This window comes from Meleagris gallopavo, chromosome 30, assembly GCF_905368555.1.
Source record: "Meleagris gallopavo chromosome 30, MGAL_WU_HG_1.1, whole genome shotgun sequence".
Lineage (NCBI taxonomy): Eukaryota > Metazoa > Chordata > Aves > Galliformes > Phasianidae > Meleagris > Meleagris gallopavo.
Genome location: NC_139433.1, coordinates 2,228,239 through 2,246,481, shown reverse-complemented (window position 1 = coordinate 2,246,481; position 18,243 = coordinate 2,228,239). Strand labels below are relative to the sequence as shown.

Genomic DNA, 18,243 nt, shown 5'->3' with positions numbered 1-18,243 from the left:
TTCTAATCCTAAACCATAACCCTAATCCTGACGGAACCCCTTATCTCTACTACAGTGACACCACCTCAAAAACACCCCAAAACAGCGCAAAAAAGAGCTGCAATCAGAACACGACAGCCATCCCCATCTTTCCTAAAGGACCTCCACGTGTCCCACCAGGGCTGGTCTGTGTGTGGAGCCCATAGCCCCGCTCCCCACACCCCAGAAAAAGACAGCATTTCCATTTTTTATGTCAGAGATAAACGTTTATTCAGTGTAACTTCAGCTCATGTAGAAACATCGTATGCAGAAACGCTGAGCAATGCCATTTCTGTGCCTCTATGATTCCCACCCCAATTGTGCTCAGCTCAATTATAGGCAATAGAGTATAAAGTAAAGCCACGCACACACACAAATGTATGTAAATATAAAGAATTGATGGGAAATCCTCGTGTTTTGGTCACTGGAAGGTTCTCACATTGCAAATCTCTGTTTGGTGTTCCTGTGGTCTCAGCACAACCCCAGAGCACAGGAATGGTGTCACCAGAGTTTGTAAGGCTGTGAAGAGAGGGGGGAATGGGTGGGAAAAGGGAAAGAGGAAAGAAAAAGGAAAAAGAAGAAAGGGGAAAGAAAAAGGGAAAGAGGAAAGAAAAAGGAAAATGGAAATGGAAAAATGGAAATGGAAAGGGAAAAAGGAAAAGGGAAAAGGAAAAGGGAAATGGGAAAAGGGAAAAGGGAATAGGAAGAGGGAAAAGGAAAAGGGAAAATGGAAATGGGAATGGGAAAATGAAAAGGGGGAATGGGGAAAGGGAAAAGGAGAATGGAAATGGGAAAAGGGAAAGGGGGAAGAAAAAGGGAAAAGGAAAATGGGAATGGGAAAAGGGAATAAGGAAAGGGAAAAAGGGAAAGGGAAAAGGAGAAGAAAAGGGAAATGAAAAGGGAAATGAAGAGGGAGAGTGGAAAAAGAAGGGGGAAAGAAAAAGGAAAGGGAAAATAGAAAAGGGGAAAGGGAAAGCGGTGGGAAAGAAAAATGGAAAAGAGAAAAGGGGAATATGGAAAGGGAAAAAGGAGAGGGAACAAAAAGAAAAGTGAAAGGGGAAAGGGAAAAAGGAAGAGGAGTGATGCTTGGAGAAAAGGTGATTTCTCAGAGCTGCCAAAACATCCTCCTGCAGGGTCACCTCTCTGCAGGGATGAGCTATTCAGTACAGGGGATACATGTCCCATTCCCCCCGCCCTGGTTCCCCCACAAGCATCCCTCCAAGCCTTTGGATGCCCCCGGCCCCCAGGGATGCCCCCAGCACCCCCAGTCCCACAAGGCGCCTTGTCCAGACGTATCGCTGCAGGGCCGTGGCAGCCCGTGGGCCTCCCTTCACCGTCCCAGCCTCCAGGCATCGCTCAGGCATAGGATGACAAAGGGAAGCTCACGGGAGCGAGGGGCTGCACTGCTCCGCAGATAGTGTGTGCTCCTGGAGAGGGAGGAGAGAAGTGAGCTGGGAGGGGAGCAGGGCTGTGGGGATCCCCCGAACCACACTGCTTCCACGGGGGGTGAGCTCAGTGCCACCCCACAGCCCTGGGCTTGGTTTGGGACGTGGGGGTGGGCACTGCTGGGTTCCAAGGGGTTGGGCGTGAGCGCGGGTTTGCAAAGCAAAGAGAGTGAGTGGGGCATTGAAGGGCAGTGTGGGGAATGTGTGCATGTACGGCTGTGTGCGTGCGGCCACGTGGGTGTGTGTGCAGTCTGTGCAGGTGAGCTCACCTGCCCGTTCAGCAGTGGGTGCATGCCTGTGTGCAACGAGTGGTGTCCCACAGCTGCAGCTCCCCAAGACCCCACAGGGCTCCCCAAGGCCACCCCCATCCCCATGCTGTGCCCTCGTCCCACCAGGGCCTCTCTCTGGGTGCAGCCATGGGCACAGGGATGCTCACAGTGCTGTCCCCACCCCAGCCATCCCTGCCAGCCCCATCGCTGCCTCACTCACCTGGTGGGGCCGAGCCAGGTGCTGCTGCAGAGCATCCTTGTCCTCTCCTTTCCCCTTCCATCCATCCCATCCGGTGCTGTGCTGAGCCCCTCGCCCTGCTCTCCCTCCTCAGTCCCCCTCCCCACTCCCAACCTGAGCACTATGGGCTCCGTCCCCGCCATCCTTTTATACCATCTTTGTTCATATGACAAGCACGTGAAAAAAACAGAGCAGAGCTCGGAAAAAAAGCTCCTTAAGACGCTTTAATTCGGTTTCCTGGATCCCATGACTGAGCTCGGACTGTGAGCGGGGTCCCATGACCACAGCACGCAGGCCCCGGCCATCAAAAGGCTCCTTTATGCCCTGAAGACTTAAACCCCTCTTGGCTGAGACCCCCAGGCTCCCCATGCCCAGCCTGAGCTGCATCCCCCCCACACCTGGGGATGTGTCCCATTGCCCTGTTTGTGGGGATGCTGTGCCCGAGACCCCTCAGGTGGGTCTGGCTCCTGCACTGTGGGGACCCCACACCTCCCTCCTCCCATCACTGTGAGCAGCATTGGGCCCAGACCCACAGCCCACAGGGACTCCCTGTAAAGAAGCACAGCCCACACCTCCCAGTTGGCTCTGGACTTTAGGGGCAGGGCTGAACTTTTCTATCTTTTTGCTCTTCTTTTTTAAACTCGAGACACTACAAACGCAGCCACAATTTGCCCCGAGGTCCCCCCAGAACCCAACCCCAAGACATCCTGCCGGCAACGCGGGGCTGCTCCAAAGCACCCACAGCTCAACAGGCAGCACTAAGAGGATAAAAATACACCCGGTGCACACAACACCACCTCTGTGTCGGGATTAGGGTGCTGCTCCAGCCCTGCTCCTCGGGATCAGGGCTGTGGGGAGCAGGGCTGGGTGACCACAGTGTTTCCAGCACATGTGAAACCATGGCTTAACGACCACCCGGCACTTGTGGGTGCCACAGGGGGTCCTGGGGGGGGGGAAAGAGGGGTTTGTGGGAGCAGGGACCCCTGTGGCCCCATCTCAGCCCTAAACAAAAGGCACATGGCAGTGCTCTGAGCCTGAGGCCCCACAGAGGGCAGCTTAGTGAGATTATTGCTCCTCACATGAGCCCGCAGCCCCACAGCAGGGAGGAGGGGACAGGGAAATGGCTGGGAGCCCCACACAAGGATTTGCTGCCCCATAGGCCGGTGCAAGATGATTTCAGGGCTGTTCCGGGGCCCACATGTTCCTTTTCTCACCTGCTGGTGCCGCAGGGCTGGAGCTGGGGATGAGCTCAGGGCCCAGCAGACACACAGCTCAGCCAGGAGAGCAGGGGACCAGAGCCCCAGCCCCCAGCAGAAGGGCAACACGGGTAAAACTCTAAACCTCAGCTCTTTATTTGGTGCCTGGTTTCCTCACCCCGCTCTGAGGGGACGGAGAGGGAAGGAGTGTCACAGAAAGGACCCGAACACGGGGAGTGTTCTGAGAAGGCAGAGCGGGGCTGAGCAGAGGGGTGTGAGGTGGGGGGGCACCTCCTCCACGCATCCCCAACCCCCCCCTCGGGGACACAGCTCTGCCCCAGGCAGGAAGCAGCACCAGGCATCTGCTGCAACACCAGCACAGAAGGAACTGTGCCCTCCTCTGCCACGCAGTGACACCAGGGACAGGCTCACCCTGCGGCTGCTCCCAGCCCAACTCGCCTTATTGCTATAGTGGGAGCAGCAGAGCAGCCGGGAGGAATTCAACAGTTCACTGTTTCAGGAGAGGGGATGAGGACGTGTCCGAAGCTGAAGATTCACCATCAGGAGGGGCTCTACTCTGCCCAGGGCAGAAGGAGCGAGCTGCCTTCTCCTGCCTGCCCGGCTGTGATGCCAGCAGCACCGGGTGACGCAGGGAGGGAGGAGAGCTGTGCTGCATCCCAGAGGAAACGCACTGTCCGCTCAAGGCTCCCGAGGCTGGGGCTGTAGAAACCCACTGTGCCTCCAGCAGCAGGGGCTGGGAGCGCTGGGAGAACTGGACAAACACGCCACAACCCCCACCCTGCCCCATCCTCCAGCTAGTTGCGTTGGCTGGCCAGCTCTTGGGAGATGAATTTCCGAAGGCGCTCGAGGTACTGGCTGTAGAGTTCAATGTCATTGTGCCCGGCCCCATCCACCCACAGTGGCTCCACAGCTTTGGGACAGCGTTCAAAGAGCGCCAGGCCGTGGGAGAAGTCGATGACTTCATCCTCGGTGCCATGGATGATGAGGACAGGAGAGGTGATTTTGGAGATCTTCTCGATGCTGCCAAGAAAGTGAGAGGGGAGAGATGACAAAAGGGGGTAAGTGCAGGGATCGAGGCAGCCTCACCCCTCCTGCCCCCTAAAGCACAGCCCCCCGGGGAAAGGCAGCAGGAAATGCTCTTTGATCGCAGCAGAGCATGGGGATGTGGAGCTTCTGCCAGCGCTGAGATAGCCGCCAGAGCAACAGATGAGGACAAGAGAGCAATGACAGCAGCCCCATGGGACCCAGGCAGGGCCGAGGGAAACCGCCCCAGGACAGCGCGATCCTATGCGGGGATCAACCGTGCCTGCAGGCAAGTGTGGCCCTTCCCATCCCAGTCCCCAGGACACAAAGGCCAAGCGAGGCCATCAGGATGCAGTGCGTGGGCTGGCGGCTCCCGGCCACACTTTGCAGCTCAGGGACCGTCCTGCTGGCCCGGCTGCAGGGCAGAGGCAAAGCAAGAGCTCGCTGCACCCCTGCCTGCAGACACCACCTCTGCCCTCCTCAGGGTGGGGGGAAAGATGCCCCAAATACTGGTGGGAAAGACTTCCCAGGTGGCACCCAGGGGGGCAGGGAGGTAGCTGGTGGGAAGGAATGAAGGCACAGCACGGCTGGGAGGTGACACCATCAGGGAACGCCAGGAGCCCTCGGGAAGGGCTACAGGTCCCAGCGTGGGGACGACGTGTAATGCAGGAAGGTCCTGGTGGGCAATTTAAGGTGATCACAGGTCCCTGATTTTCCCCATAACCCCTCTGCACAGACAGGGCTGGCACCCAGGACTGTCCCCAGTCCCTTCTAAGGCACTCACTTGGGGAAGGCATCAAACCAGTAGGTCTTCTTGGTCTCAGGGAAGGCGACTCTCATGCCGGAGGTGAGCGGGGAGTGGAGCACGATGGCAGCGCACTCATAGCGGGACGCCAGGTCGACGGTGGGCACTGTGCCAATGCTCTGTCCATACAAAATGATGTTCTCCGGGCTGATCCCATACCTGGGGGAGGAGAGGGCAAGGCCCAAGCATCAGGAACACCGCCATCACTAGGAGCTGCAGCCCAGGCCTCACCCTGCACTGGTCACAGCATGTTGCAGAGTGGAAATGGGGCTCCGTCCCTTCTGCCTTCCCTCAGCTCTTCCAGGCTGGGCACGAAGCAGCTGCTCTGCTCCCCCAGCTGCTTGCAAACACTGTAGCAATTAGCGTTTAATTAAGAGTTGCACATTGTTTTCCCAGACACGGTGCTGACCTCGGGGAATGCACGTCTAGGAGACAGAGGGGCCGTCCCCACCGTGGCCTCTGGGAGCAGCCTGGGCTGAGCTGCTGGAAGAGCCGTGGGGTGTCAGGGCTCAGCCTCAACGGGAGCAGGGCTATGGGGGGGTGGGGGGGGAGCACAGCCCTGCAGGGCAGCACACAGCTCCTGTGTGAGCCAGGAGTGCCTGTAGGGGTAAGGAGGCACAGGGCTGCAGAGCTGGAACACGGTGTGTGCCAGCGGAGGGGAGCACCACACCCCCACGATACTGAGCACGGTCATACCCCGTAGCATCCAGACCCCCCCACAACAGCTTTCCGGCCCCCCCTTCCCGTTACCAGCATCCCAGGCCCCTCTCAGGGACATTTCCTGTTTTCCAGAGCGCCGTCCTGACGGGTTCTTCCTGCAGCCAAGCGCGCCCAGCCCCCGCAGCCCCACACCACAGACACCTCCGTGCTCACCGCTGCATCACAGCAGCGACAGACAGCATCCCACCTCCCGCACCCACCGGGGGACCACGACCACGGGCAGCACAGCCCCCAGCCCCCATCCTGCCCAGCTCACCGTGTCCGCAGCGCCTGCCACGCCGCGTCGATGTCGGAGTAGAGGTTCCTCTCCGAGGGTTTCCCCGTGCTGGCGCCGTAGCCCGAGTAGTCGTAGGAGAAGATGTTGCAGTTGATGCGCGTGCCCAGCCCGATGTAGAAGCTGCTCATCTGCCCCAGGTCCACCGCGTTGCCGTGGGAGAAGAGCACCGTGTACCTGCAGCACCAGATGCAGGGGTTAATTTAGGGGCTGAAATCACAGCACGTAAAGGGACACAGGAATGGCCTTGAGATGGTCCCAGCCCTGGAGATGCCCTGACTTTCCTCACCACTGGGGCTTGCTACCAGCAGAAACCAGCAGCCCAGAGGCACTGTGCCTCTGTTGGAGTTTTTGAGTCTGTTTTTGAGTCTATTTTTGGTTAAAAAAAAAAAAAAGAAGCTCACGATTTGGGGCTGTTTGCCCGATGGGGATTTTAAGTAATAATTCTGACAGCAGATTTTTTTTCTCTCCTGAGCCTGGCAAGACACCAGACCTTGGGAGAGAAGTGAATTGTGGGAGTGACAAGGCACAAGAAATTTCCACCATAAGGGGAAAAACAATGTTCATCATCAAAATTAACACGAACAGCGTGCTGATGGAAGCTCAGCTCTCCTCTGCTGGGGGAGGCAGCACGGCCCACTCCTCCCTGAACCCCTCACAGTGGGGGAGATGCCTCTGATTCAGCACCTTTCAGCTCCCAACGGTTGGTGATCAGAGAGCAGAGAGGACACGCAGCGCTACAGCGGGGTGAGGGGGAACTCAGCCCCTCCATCCAGGAGCAGAAAGTGAAAACACGACGCTTTACAGCGGAAGAAACGTTCAGCAGAGCTGAAGCATGGGGACAGCAGGCTGAGGGAGCCCCGGAAAGCAGGCCCACAGCTCAGCCCCAGCAGCTGGATGCTACCAGACCACCCCACCGTGGGGATCGAGTGGTCCCTGGCAGGAAGGCAGCAGCAGGATGGAGACGGGACCTTCCTGGGCCTGTGTGTCATTCACCACTTCCGCAGGCAGATGGGGAGCAGGCCAGCAGCGGATGTGCAGGCAGAGCAATCCTGTGGCTGTTTCCTCTCTCTGGAGACACGCAACAGGACAGGACGGGAGCAGACATCCCTACCAGGCAGCCTGGATGTGCCAGGTATACCTGCAGGCGCGCCGCTCTGCACTGAGTGGGGCCAGGCAAGGTGATGCAGGCTTTGCAAAGCTCAAACTTTGCTCTGCTCCACTCCACATCTGGGCCTCCTGCAGGCAGCGGTGACAGCGCTGTCACAGCAACGACAGTCTGTGCGTGTGCAGCTCTGGAGCTCCATGCGTGCTGCTGACGCAGGGAGCAGCTGCTGTGCTTCCCCCAGCACCCACCCAACCCAGGGGTCTCCGGCCCACGCCCTGCACTGCCCCTCGCCAGCTGTCCCAGCAGATCCCAGCAAGCTGCCATGGATTCCTGGAGGCTCCAAGCAAAGCATCTCACTCTGCTTTCCGTGGGCAGACACATTCCCGCAGCCCCTGAGACTCCGCATCCTCCCTTCCCAACAGAAGGGTTCCAAATCAAGCTCTTCCTCCCTTACCGACCTATGGTGGTTTGTGGCAAGCTGTACCTGAATCCCTTCCGGCTTCCAATCCTATTGCTCTTCTCTTTGCAAAAATCAAACGTGCCCAGTAAGTGAGAGAACCATGCAAACACAGCTTGCCTCAGGGCTGCAGGTGTCTCCTGGCTGAGGGCTGCAGACCATCCCCATGGTTTCCGTAGGGCCAGGGGCTCGCTTGGGCTCTACAGAAGCTTCGCAGACGCTGGGCACGCAACCGGAGCATGACATCAGCAGTGTGACGTCAGAAGGGCACCTCGAGGACAGCAAGCCAGGAGGGGACGCCGAGGTCCCCATAGCCTGCGGCTGCGCCCCAACTCCCTCCCTCAACCTGTTCAGTCCCATTCCCAGCTCCAGCCACAAGCCAAACAGGTTCCAAGAGCTGAGCTCACCCGCACCGCAGGGCACCTCCGAACCCCGCAGCACGGCGCCGGGTCGGGCAGGGCAGGGAGGTGGCAGCCAGCAGGAGCTCCGGGCCCACCACTCACCTGGCTCCCGGCACACAGCGGACGTACATGCAGCCGATGCGGTTCCCTCGGCTGCTTTTGGTGACAAACACCTCGATGTTGTCCAGCTCTCGTTGGGAGTACTGGAAATCCGCCCGGTCCTTCAAGTGCAGCTTCCACCGCCCCGCAGCGCCGCCTCGGAGGGATCCGGTGCTGGTGCTGCCGATGGGCTCCGGCTCGGGGACCACGGCGTAGGTGGGCTCTGGGGGGAGGAACGCCAGCTTGGCGGCGATGCGGCTGGGGCAGGGAGGGCAGCAGAAGAGGCAGCAGAGCTGGCTGATCGACAGCCCGTTCATGACGGCAGATTCAAGGCTGCGCTGGGAGCGAGGGAGGATCTGAAGCAGTGCTGGGAGGCCCCGTCCTTATCACGGCTGCCATGGGGCAGCCCGCAGTCCCTCACGGGTCGGGGCGGCCGCCATCCGTGTGCCTGCAGGCAGCCTGCAGAGAGGGCACACGCGGCATCGCGCGGGCACAACCCGCGGGCAAAGCCAGCACCCACCGCCATCCCGAGCTGAAGGCTACGCCGTGCCCACGCTTCTGACACCCCCCGTGCTCCTGTTGAGCCCCCCCAAAACCTTCCAAGCATCCCAGCCCACGCGCAGCCCTGCAGCCCGATGAGGTGAGCACAGGACCGGGATCACAACCAGCTGCCCCTCGACCCCTCCCTCCCCCCCGATGTTGGCGAGGGCCTCGATGCACGCGTGTGCAGCTGGAGCACAGAGCTCCCAAATGAAAGAAAAAGGGGGGAAAGGGGAAGGGAGGAAGAAGGAAAAAAAAAAAAAAAAAAAGCGACTATTTTCTGCAAGTTTGGGCACAGGCTCGAGGCTGAGGAATGTCAAAGCAGCCCACACCCCGCGGAATCCGCTCCATCTGCCTCTGAAGGGCTGGGAAAGAGGAGGGAAGGGTGGAGGTTCAGCCTCGAGGGGGGAGGGCACACACGCACGCGGCGATATTTGGAGTAAAGGGACTCCGCTGCCCCCCGCCCACCCCCTGCAGGCTGCGTGCCGGGGTCCCTCTGGGCGCACACCTGCAGGGAGCGCAGGCTGTGCGGCCGGGCCAGGCGTGCGGCCACGCAGGCAGAGGCAGGCGGTGCGCACGCCTGTGCTTGCACACGCCGGTGTCACGCACACGCCCGTGTGCTGCCCTCACCTGTGTGTCACCGCACGGCCTGGGGGGGTTACGGGGGGGTGCAGCCCTTGCCGTGTGTGTGTGCGCCACGCTGACCAGCAGCGCTGGTGCTGGGGGGCACAACCACACCGTGCGCACAGACATCGTGGTGGTGGTGGGGGGGGGGGGGGTTTGGGGGGACATTCCCACCGCTCACACTGCTTAGCTTCGGGGTCCCCCCCCCCCCAAAGCAGGACCTCACCACGCGCTCTGCTGCCCTTCCAGCCCTATGCAAGCCTCAGGCTGAGCGAGACCTGGAGGGGGCGGGGGGGCACCGGGCCCATCAGAGCACACACAGCCCCCCCACAGCCCCGCACACAGCGGCCCCCCCCTCCTCTCCCACCCCCCCGCAGCTCCCTCGCTCCCCCCATCCCCCCCCATCCCAGCACACAGCGGACCCCCGCAGCCCCCTCCATCCTCACGCCCCCCCCCCAATACCTGCACATGCCGGATGCTCTCCTCGGTCCGACCCCGGCCCCCCCCCCGCCTCGCCCCGCTCGGAGCTCCTACGGGACTCCCGGCCGCTGCGGGCCGCCGAGGCGGGGGCGGCGCTGGCGTTGCATGGCGGCCCCCGCAAGCCCCGCCCACCGCCGCCGCGCCCGGAAGTGACGCCCACGCCCCGCCCACTCCGTTGCCGGGACAACGCCGCGCGCGCGCTTTCGTGGCGCTGCTGCAGCTGCGGTGCGGGCTGCGCTGCGCTGAACTGCACTGCACTGCACTGCACTGCACTGCTCGCAGCCGGCCCGCAGCGTTCCTCCCGCAGGGCTGGCACCTCCCCAGCGTTGCACGGTTGCTTTCCTGCGGCTTTTGCTGCAGCGTGCTGCCGGAGCGAGGAGACTCACGCCCGGGGTTCCATCCTCGTGCTGTAGCAGCCCCGAGCTCCGCACGATTTTCGCCGTGGGTTTCTTTGCGTTGCAGCCTTCGCTGCTGGGGGTGGGGAAACTGAGGCGTAACCTCAGGGAGCTCGGGGTGACCCGCACTGCAATACAGCCGTGTGGCTGCTGTTGTCCCCTGGGATGAGCTGGGACTTCGGTGCTGCTGAACAAAGCAACGCTGACCCCATCTTCCACGGGAGCAGAGCCCCACTGCCTGTCCCTTCCCCAAAGCCCCAGTTTTTGCTCCACGTGCCCCAGAGCCTCCTGCGTCTCCCCGTTCCCTCCCGTGCTGCTCCTTGAAAGAGCTCAAAGCCTCTGTGTGCATTCCTGCCCCCCCCCTGCCCCCCAGGACCCTCCCTGTGACTTTCCACCCACCCCAGAGCAGTATTTGCTTCCAGGTCCTGACCTGTGGCCGGAGTGTGTCTGTGTCACGGCAAGCCACAAAATAACTTTACTGTGCCATACTCTGCAGCTTAACGATGCAGTTGCTTCAACAACAGCTTCTCAAAGGGAAAAGGGGTGTGGGGTTGGGAGCGTTAAAACTACAGAATCCTCTTTGCTGCATCTGAGACCAAACACCTCTTGGGGAACGGGATCGCTGCTGGGACTCCTCGGCTCCCCGCTCTGCAGCCATCAGGAGGAGGGGATGGGGTGGAGGGAGGGGAGTCTGGAGGCAGCTCAGAAGCTCCAGCCAAGAGTCCCAGGCAGTCTGCAGGACCTGGAGCCGTGGGACGAAGGGGTGGGCTGGCTGGGGAGGAGAAATGCTGTGGTCTCAGTGCTGCAGTGGGTGAGGCAGAGTCGGGCCCGTGTCCTCGTGAAAGCTGGACAGAAATGGATCTGCTGAGCCCTGAAGGATTGTAGGGAGAGGAGGAACACCATGCTTCTGTCAAGGAGGTGCAAGGAATATCCCGGTCCGGGTGCTGGTTTGCGTGTGCTGCTGGATCCCCATATCCACTGACGGGGCTGGGAGGAGGGGGGAAGGCTGGGAGGACAGGGAGGAGCACCAGGCTACCAGGCTGGAGTTCGAGCTGCTCAGCCCCGTTCACAGCTTCTGGATCTTCTCAGCTATAACGACGGGGTTCTCCTTCCGGATCTTCTCAGCAGCTTCTGCCTTGTAGTCATAGGGGCAGGCGTGCATGTCTGAGTATCGGTGAATGGCACAGAACAGATTCCCGCAGCGACAGTCGAAGCCTACAGGGAAGGAGAGCGGAGACAAAGCCATGGTCGTCCCCATCCAGCAGCAGGATGGCAGCAGAGCCCTCTCCTGCTACACCACCAAACTCCACTAATGCAGGAAGAGCTCAGAGCAGTGAGCTCTGCACCCAGATTCCTAACCCAGGCTGCAGCCTGAGCTGGGGCAGCACAGCAGCAGCACCTGGGCTGACGGGCAGCGAGCCAGCAAACAAAACCTTCCTTCACCTCCTCAGCGTCGCTTTCAAGTTATTTAGGTCTTAAAAGTTCAGAATTGAGTCACCGTGCTCAGAGACAGCACTGTTCAGAAATGCTTCTGTCAACAATGGGAAACTGAGGCATGGAGAAGGGGAGGGATATGCTGCAGCTCAGCTCCCCACTGCAGTGGCAATGAACCACACTCCTCTCCATAGCAACCACGGGCTGTGAAGACCACAAACACAACGCTGAGAGGTATCTCACCTATTTGACAAAACCCATTTTATCCCAAATGATCTGAATTCACAGGAATTTTCTGCAAGCCGATTCCTACTGGAAAATAATCCTCCCTTCGGGTGTGAAGGCTGGGTGCAGAGTTCCCTTCCTTCCCCACAGTCCCAGCCTCATAACCTGCACTTGTTCCATGGTAGCGCCCCAGAATCTCCAGGCCAGCTCAGTCAGCAGAGTGCCAGGTGCTGGGCAAACCTTTGGGGCTGACTCTGCCAAAGCAGTATGCATCCATGGAGGCAGAAAAGCAGAGTGTGCTGCTAGGACAGCGTGACCTGCAGGGCACCACGGATAGCTAAATGCCAAGAGTTAATTCAGAGGAACGATGTTTTTGTATTAACAATCCTGGTCAAGGGAGTTACTTCACAAATTTCCTTTCCACAGTAAGTTCTCCCATCCCTGCTCCCATCACAGCACCCCTCAAGCTTTACAGACTCAACAAGGAGCACTACCTGAGAGCTCCCTGCTTTCAGAAAGCTAATGGCACAAGTCAAGCAACCCTAACAAACAGGATGAATCTTGGAGTGGGATTTCAGTTTGGGTCTAATTCACTTCACGTCAGTAGTACCAAGGCTTTACTGCTGCCTCGAATAGGAGTACAACTGGATCTACAGTGAACACCGCCTGTGTTTCTGCAAACAGCTTCTGCCAGGGAGCAGAAATAACCCGAGAGGCACTGCTCCATGTATTTCTGCAACCCTGAATTCAAGGGCTGGCATGGAGAGCTGCAGTCAATCCCCTTCCCATCTGCACGACCTGCAGACCCGAAGCACTTTTTGGAGGGGTACCCCATGCACTGAGCCATGCCAGCCCTCTGAGCTCAGGCAGTAGGGCAGCACGAGGCGATCTGTTTGCAGACTGCTGGGGCTGCAGCACACAGGCTTCCCCCTGGTCAGGGTCTCACCAGTCAGCCCAATCTTCTTCCGGCACGTGAAGCAGCGATTCTTCTTCTGCTTCGGTTTCTCCGGAGAAGTTTTGTCCTCAGCCGCACTCTGTGATGTTTCAAGGAGGGTACCTGAACCAAAGACCAGAGTTCTGTTACTTTGATAAACTAAGAGACACATCATTTTACACCTCCAGCTGCTTGACTGTGGGTCTGTGCCAGACAACACCTCTGCAAGCACGCTGCCCTAACCCGAGTTCACAGCCTGCAGACATCAGACCCCAAACTGAGACTTCTCTTCTTCCACTGAGACCTACACCTCACACAGCCTCATGTTTTCTCCCCATGTCAACTCCCCATGTCCACAGCTCAGAAACACCGACAAGACACTAAAGTTTAGCTAAGACATCCATAAGGTACGGCTCTTTCCTGCTGAGGAAAGTTAATGCTAAGTAGAATTATCTGGTGCTTGCCATAGGTTAAGAATGCACAGGGATAGTCAGCTTAGTTGATGTAAACATCTGAGCCTGGAATAAAAAAATAAATAAATAAAAAATTAACCCCTTGCAAGTGATGCAAGTAATTGTTTTTGCTGTCTCTTATATAAGTGTTCCTCATATGTAGGTCTCAGAATGCTTTGCACAGATACTCATCGCTGTCTCTAATCTACCGAAAGGAAAACTGAGCTCTGAAAGCCAGACTGCTGAAGGTCACTGATTTCCTACAGCACCTCAGCAAGCTGGAGACAACAGGAGGGAGAGCTGCAGCTGCTGGAAGATACACACCTGCAGCGTGCTGAAACCTGGCTTTGTGGATCCAGCCCTGAACCTCCTGTCATCCCACTAACAGAAAAGAGGGGCAGGCTCTTTCAAGTCAATTTCACCATCGTCCTTGCTGCTCAATGGGTGTCATCTCATCTCGTGCAAAAGCCAAACCAACCAGTCTACCTGATGAGGAAGATGCTGGGGTGGCCTCTTCTGTCTTGGCGAGCCCTTCTGTCTCACTGCTGCCTTCTTCTCTGGATATGCTCATGGCTGTCATCTGGTGGGTCACAGGAGTCTGAGCACTGCGAGGATGCGTGACAGATAAACGAAGCAAAGGGCAAACATAAATATTGCACTTGGAGGAACAGTTACATGGGAGAGATCTTCAGCCCATCGATAGTTTTGTTATACTCGGATGGAGCTCAGGACTACAGCAGGCCCGGACCCCTTGGGAGCTGGGATCAAAGTTCTTTATAGACACCAACAGAATGAATGTGTGATGACCTCAGTTTCCTTTTCTACCCAGTTACGTCCCAAAGCCAACAGCCCATCCAAACAAGTCCAGGACCAGGGGAACAGTTATGAGTCATGACTGCAAAGTGATGGGAGAGATAAGCAGCGTGCTCCTCTCTGTCAACCACGGCTGAGATCCCTAACGCAGCTCTTGCAGCTTCCAGACTGGATCACCACCACCTTACAACTGGCTCAAAACGGAGCAACCGAACACAGCTGTGGACAGAGCAGGTGTACCAGTTTCCTACAGGGTTTTAGTTTACTACCAACCTCTGGCACTTGCCTCTCAATCAGTCATTACCATCAGGGACACCTCAATCTTCCAGTTAAACCAGGACTGCAGTAAATTGTGTCTGATCCAGCCTGTTTTACAGATCCCCTCGGCCATGCAAAGGACGAAAGTCTGTCCCTTGTGTCCTAAGGCTGGTCTGCAGCACAGCTGCAGGTACACCCACAGACCATGCCCTCACCTGGCTTTCGCATCCTCAGGTGTGGAGTCCTCCTCTGCTCGCTGCCCTGCAATGGAGTCTGATGCCACAGGGCTGCTGCTGGGACTGCTGGCTGCTAAGAGACAAGAGCACAATCCTGGTGAAGCCTTAGAAATGGTAGGATGGAAAGAGCACCCCTTCTGCATGCTTAGCTGCTCCCCACACAGCGATAGGTCGGCTGAGTTCATTACAAAACAAACTTCTTTATTTCGTCGCTTTTGCTTGTCAACCCTACAGAGGGTTGTGCAAACTCAAGTCCAAAGTCTTCCCCAGAAATGATTTATCTGGAGGGATCCGACATGATTTCTAGCAGTCACACAGCTCAGGGAGCAGGTTACAGCTAAAAGTTTGTGCCACTGAGGCAGTTTACTGGAAGGTGCTTCACAAATAGCTGCCACTGGCAGGAAAACAACAGACCCTCTTACAGGGAACAAAGATTTCCTGGAGGGATTAAATCTGATGGTGACCAACACCAGCACCATGCTCAGAGGCACTCATTTAACACACATTTCTTGGACAAAAATCCTCTACCTGGAGGGCTTATCCGGTCACTGCTCTGCTGCCTCTGCAGAAATTCCTTATAGCAAACGGAGCACATCCCGTTGGTGCGTGGGCTGCCATAGAACCCGCAGCCAGTGGTACACAGCAGAGGCACCTGGGTTTGGTTCGTCTCCTGAGCCATCCTTTCTCCTCCAAGGTGCCAAACTACAAAGGGGAATAAAAATGAGACAGCTGTTACACTCGGAGAGCTCGATCGTCGCGTGCTGCAGGAAGGAGCACAAAGCATCCCCAGAATGGATCCTGCCCTCACAGCACAGTGCAACCTGAGTCCCTCGAGATAAGAGGTACACACGGCTTGTAAGCAGCGACGGGATCCGCAACCCGGCTGCCACAAAGCCTGGAAGGTCAACAGGACCTCACTCCACAGAGCTTGCTGCGCTCACTGGAGGAGAGGCTCACGTAAGACCTGAATTATCCACTCTAAACATAACAAGAAGTGCCATCACAGCATGACTAATGACTCCTGCAAACACTGAAGCAACAAATGCAGGTCAAACGGCCAGCATTCAGGTTAATTAGTTACCATCTGCACCCGGCGGTGCTGTTTTCATGACAAGACAGCTTTAATTTTTGCAGTTTGCAGAGGCTGATGCAAGCGATTCAAAGGGAACTCTCAATTCTGACATATTTAAGTGTTCCCTGACACGTGCTGGAACCAGACACCGCTATATTTAGGCTGGAAGTCAGAATAAGGCTTCTCTCCAGCTGCGAGGGGAGCTCCGAAATACCTTCCCAGGAGGAGCCTACTTACAAAATGCATCTTACTCTTAGGATCACGCACAGCAAACCCAGGAGCTGACCTTTGTGTGGTATTTATGTGGCCACACTGCACTGCACCCTTCCAACCATAACAGTAACTCCTGGCAACAAAAAAACACCAATTCAGAAGACAAAAACACTCAACACCATCCCTAGCTGATCTATTCTGCAGACAAGACCTTGCTTCCAGGGCAGCACTGACCAGCACACCAACACTGCGGGCCGACAGCAGACAAAAGGAGCAGAGCAGCAGCACGAGCCCTTCCAGCTGCACAACAAGAACTCTGCAGTGAGGATTTCCCCCCTCCCTTCACCCACGTTTCCTCAGGAAGTGGAGCAAGTCAGCTCCCTCATCCCAGTCCCTCTGCGCGAACAATGTGGCTGTGGCCAGCTCTGATAGGGAACAAAGGGATGTTCACAGGTGGCTGTGGCTCGGAAGTCACACAGGGTGTTGCTCCAGGGAGTCACCAGCAGCATTCCTCCATTTCCCAGCACAGCAGACACGGCCTCACAGCTGGCTCTGCTCTCTTTCACACTCCTGGAAAACTTGCTCTGCCAAAGGAACGAAGCGATGGGAACACGAGAAATAAAACCCCCCAGGAGTGCTCCTGAGGGAAGGAAGGGAATCAGCTCCGGGTTCTTCCTCCTTGTCCTCAGTTGGGTGACAGGAACCAGAGCTCTGCACTTGGAATTTCCCCTGCAGAGCTCAGGTTGGTGATCCTGCTACCAGACCTGGAGTTCCTCCATTGAACTGACCTCTCCTTCGGCCCAAGCAGCCACAGGAGGCTGCACCACACCCAGCTCCCCCACACTGGGGACAAAAGCTGAAAGGCAGAATCCCCATTCGTGCATCCAGGTGGCCACCTATTGCCTGACTTTCTGAAATTGTTTCTCATTTTGAGTGGCCCTAGAGACAGAACTGGAGGATTGCTGCTACGCTGGATGAGTTCAGCTACCCCTGAGCCAGCAGTTCACCCACAGGCGCCAAGCAGCAGGGAACCCTACTGCCAAACCTGATGAATCACAGAATGGTTTGAGTCAGAAAGGTCCTCTAAAGACCATCTGGTCTCACTGAGCAGGGACACCCACAGCTCCATCGAGGGCTCAGAGCCCTGAGCCCTGACATTGGGTATCTGAAGGATGGGACATCCACCACCCCTCTGGGCAGCCTGTGCCACTGCTTCATCACCCATGTTGTAAAGAACTTCCTTACATCAAGTCTAAGACTCCTCTCTTCTAGTTTGAAGCCATTTCCCCTTGTCCTATCACACAGACCCTGCTAACGAGTCCATCCTCTTGTTTCTTACAGCCCCTATAGGTACCCAGAGGCCGTTCTCAGCTCCCCCCGGAGCCTTCTCTCCTGCAGGCTGCACAGCCCCAGCCCTCAGCCTGTCCTCAGCCCACAGGGAGCTGTTCCACCCCAAGAACCTTTCTGTAGCACTCTTCTGGTCTCACTCCAACAGGTCCGTGTCTCTCCTGTACTGAGCACTCCACATCTGGACGCAGTGCTCCAGGTGAGGTCTCACATCGCAGGGCAGATCCCCTCCCTCACCCGCTGCCCACGCTGCTTTGGATGCAGCCAAGGATCCAGCTGGCTTTAAGGCTGCGAGGGCACACAGTGCTGGCTCACAGCCAGCTGCCACCTCCAAGAAACACCGCACCCGAGGGGAGAGAGCTGACCTCGTCCCTTCTGGCTGCTCCATCAGAGAGCAGCCTGGAGGCAGCACCGGGCAGGGAAACTCGCTAACACCGCTCCTCGGCCACGCTGTGTCCACTCACCACCAATGGAGCCTTCTGTCCCTTCTGTCCGCCGCTCTGCTCAGCGAGCCGTGCGTGCTCAGGGCAGCCCAAGGCAGCAGCCCCACCGCCGAGCCTCTCTCTCCCCGTCTGTAGGCTGCTCCTAGCTGCCCGCTGGTTGGCAGGCCGACGCTGCGCTGAGACCCCACCTGAAAGAAAAACCCCAAATCCACATCACGGCCACGGCACCCCGAACCCAAACCGAGGCCGCAGTGCCCGGGGCTCCCCTGGACGCTACGGGGCCGCCAGCCGTGTGGGTCCGGCCGTGGGGAGGCCGGGCAGGGCGGTAGGAGCACGCCCCGATCCCCTCGGCCCAGCCGGTCCCGGAGCCGAGCGCGGCTCAAGGCCGTCCCGGAGCGCCCCCCCCCCCTCACTCCCCCCCACGCCGCAGTGGGGCGCCCGATCCCGGCGAGCCGTAAAAATCGAGGCCGAGGCTTTGAGGCCTACACGGAGGCCGCGGGTTGGAGCGGAGCAGGCCGCACTCACCGGAGCTGGCGGGCGGCCGCCGGGCCGGGCCGGGCCGGGCCGGGCCGGGCCGGGGGCGGCCGCCGGGAGGCTCAGGCGGGCGGCGGGCAGGGCGAGCGGCCGGGAAACATGGCGGAAAGAGGCGGCGGGACCGCGGCCCCCGAGCGCCCTCCCCCGGGGAGGGCCCGGCCGGGCGGGA

The 18,243-nt window shown here is 58.3% G+C and overlaps 2 protein-coding genes across 5 annotated transcripts; both read right to left on the bottom strand.

Annotated features, from left to right (window-relative positions):
* Positions 1-3,298: 3,298 nt before the first annotated feature.
* Positions 3,299-9,866, bottom strand: ABHD17A (abhydrolase domain containing 17A, depalmitoylase). Of its 3 annotated transcripts, none has more exons than XM_085211643.1 (5): positions 9,701-9,866; positions 8,078-8,412; positions 5,992-6,186; positions 4,995-5,174; positions 3,299-4,207 (listed from the first exon to the last, which is right to left on the bottom strand). In XM_085211643.1, exons 2-5 carry the CDS (start codon positions 8,389-8,391, stop codon positions 3,982-3,984), a joined length of 915 nt encoding a protein of 304 aa, XP_085067769.1. In that variant the 5' UTR covers positions 8,392-8,412; positions 9,701-9,866; the 3' UTR covers positions 3,299-3,981. The 3 variants fall into 3 exon arrangements, with proteins under 3 accessions (XP_085067769.1, XP_085067771.1, XP_085067770.1); XM_085211645.1 differs by having other exon boundaries at positions 8,078-8,533; positions 9,701-9,841; XM_085211644.1 differs by having other exon boundaries at positions 8,078-8,407; positions 9,701-9,838.
* Positions 9,867-10,565: 699 nt separating this feature from the next.
* LOC100546378 (AN1-type zinc finger protein 5-like) lies at positions 10,566-17,710 on the bottom strand. Of its 2 annotated transcripts, none has more exons than XM_003213204.5 (6): positions 17,562-17,710; positions 14,994-15,167; positions 14,445-14,538; positions 13,645-13,763; positions 12,719-12,829; positions 10,566-11,328 (listed from the first exon to the last, which is right to left on the bottom strand). In XM_003213204.5, exons 2-6 carry the CDS (start codon positions 15,142-15,144, stop codon positions 11,180-11,182), a joined length of 624 nt encoding a protein of 207 aa, XP_003213252.1. In that variant the 5' UTR covers positions 15,145-15,167; positions 17,562-17,710; the 3' UTR covers positions 10,566-11,179. The 2 variants fall into 2 exon arrangements, with proteins under 2 accessions (XP_003213252.1, XP_010723150.1); XM_010724848.4 differs by having other exon boundaries at positions 14,445-14,535.
* Between the last annotated feature and the right edge of the window lie 533 nt (positions 17,711-18,243).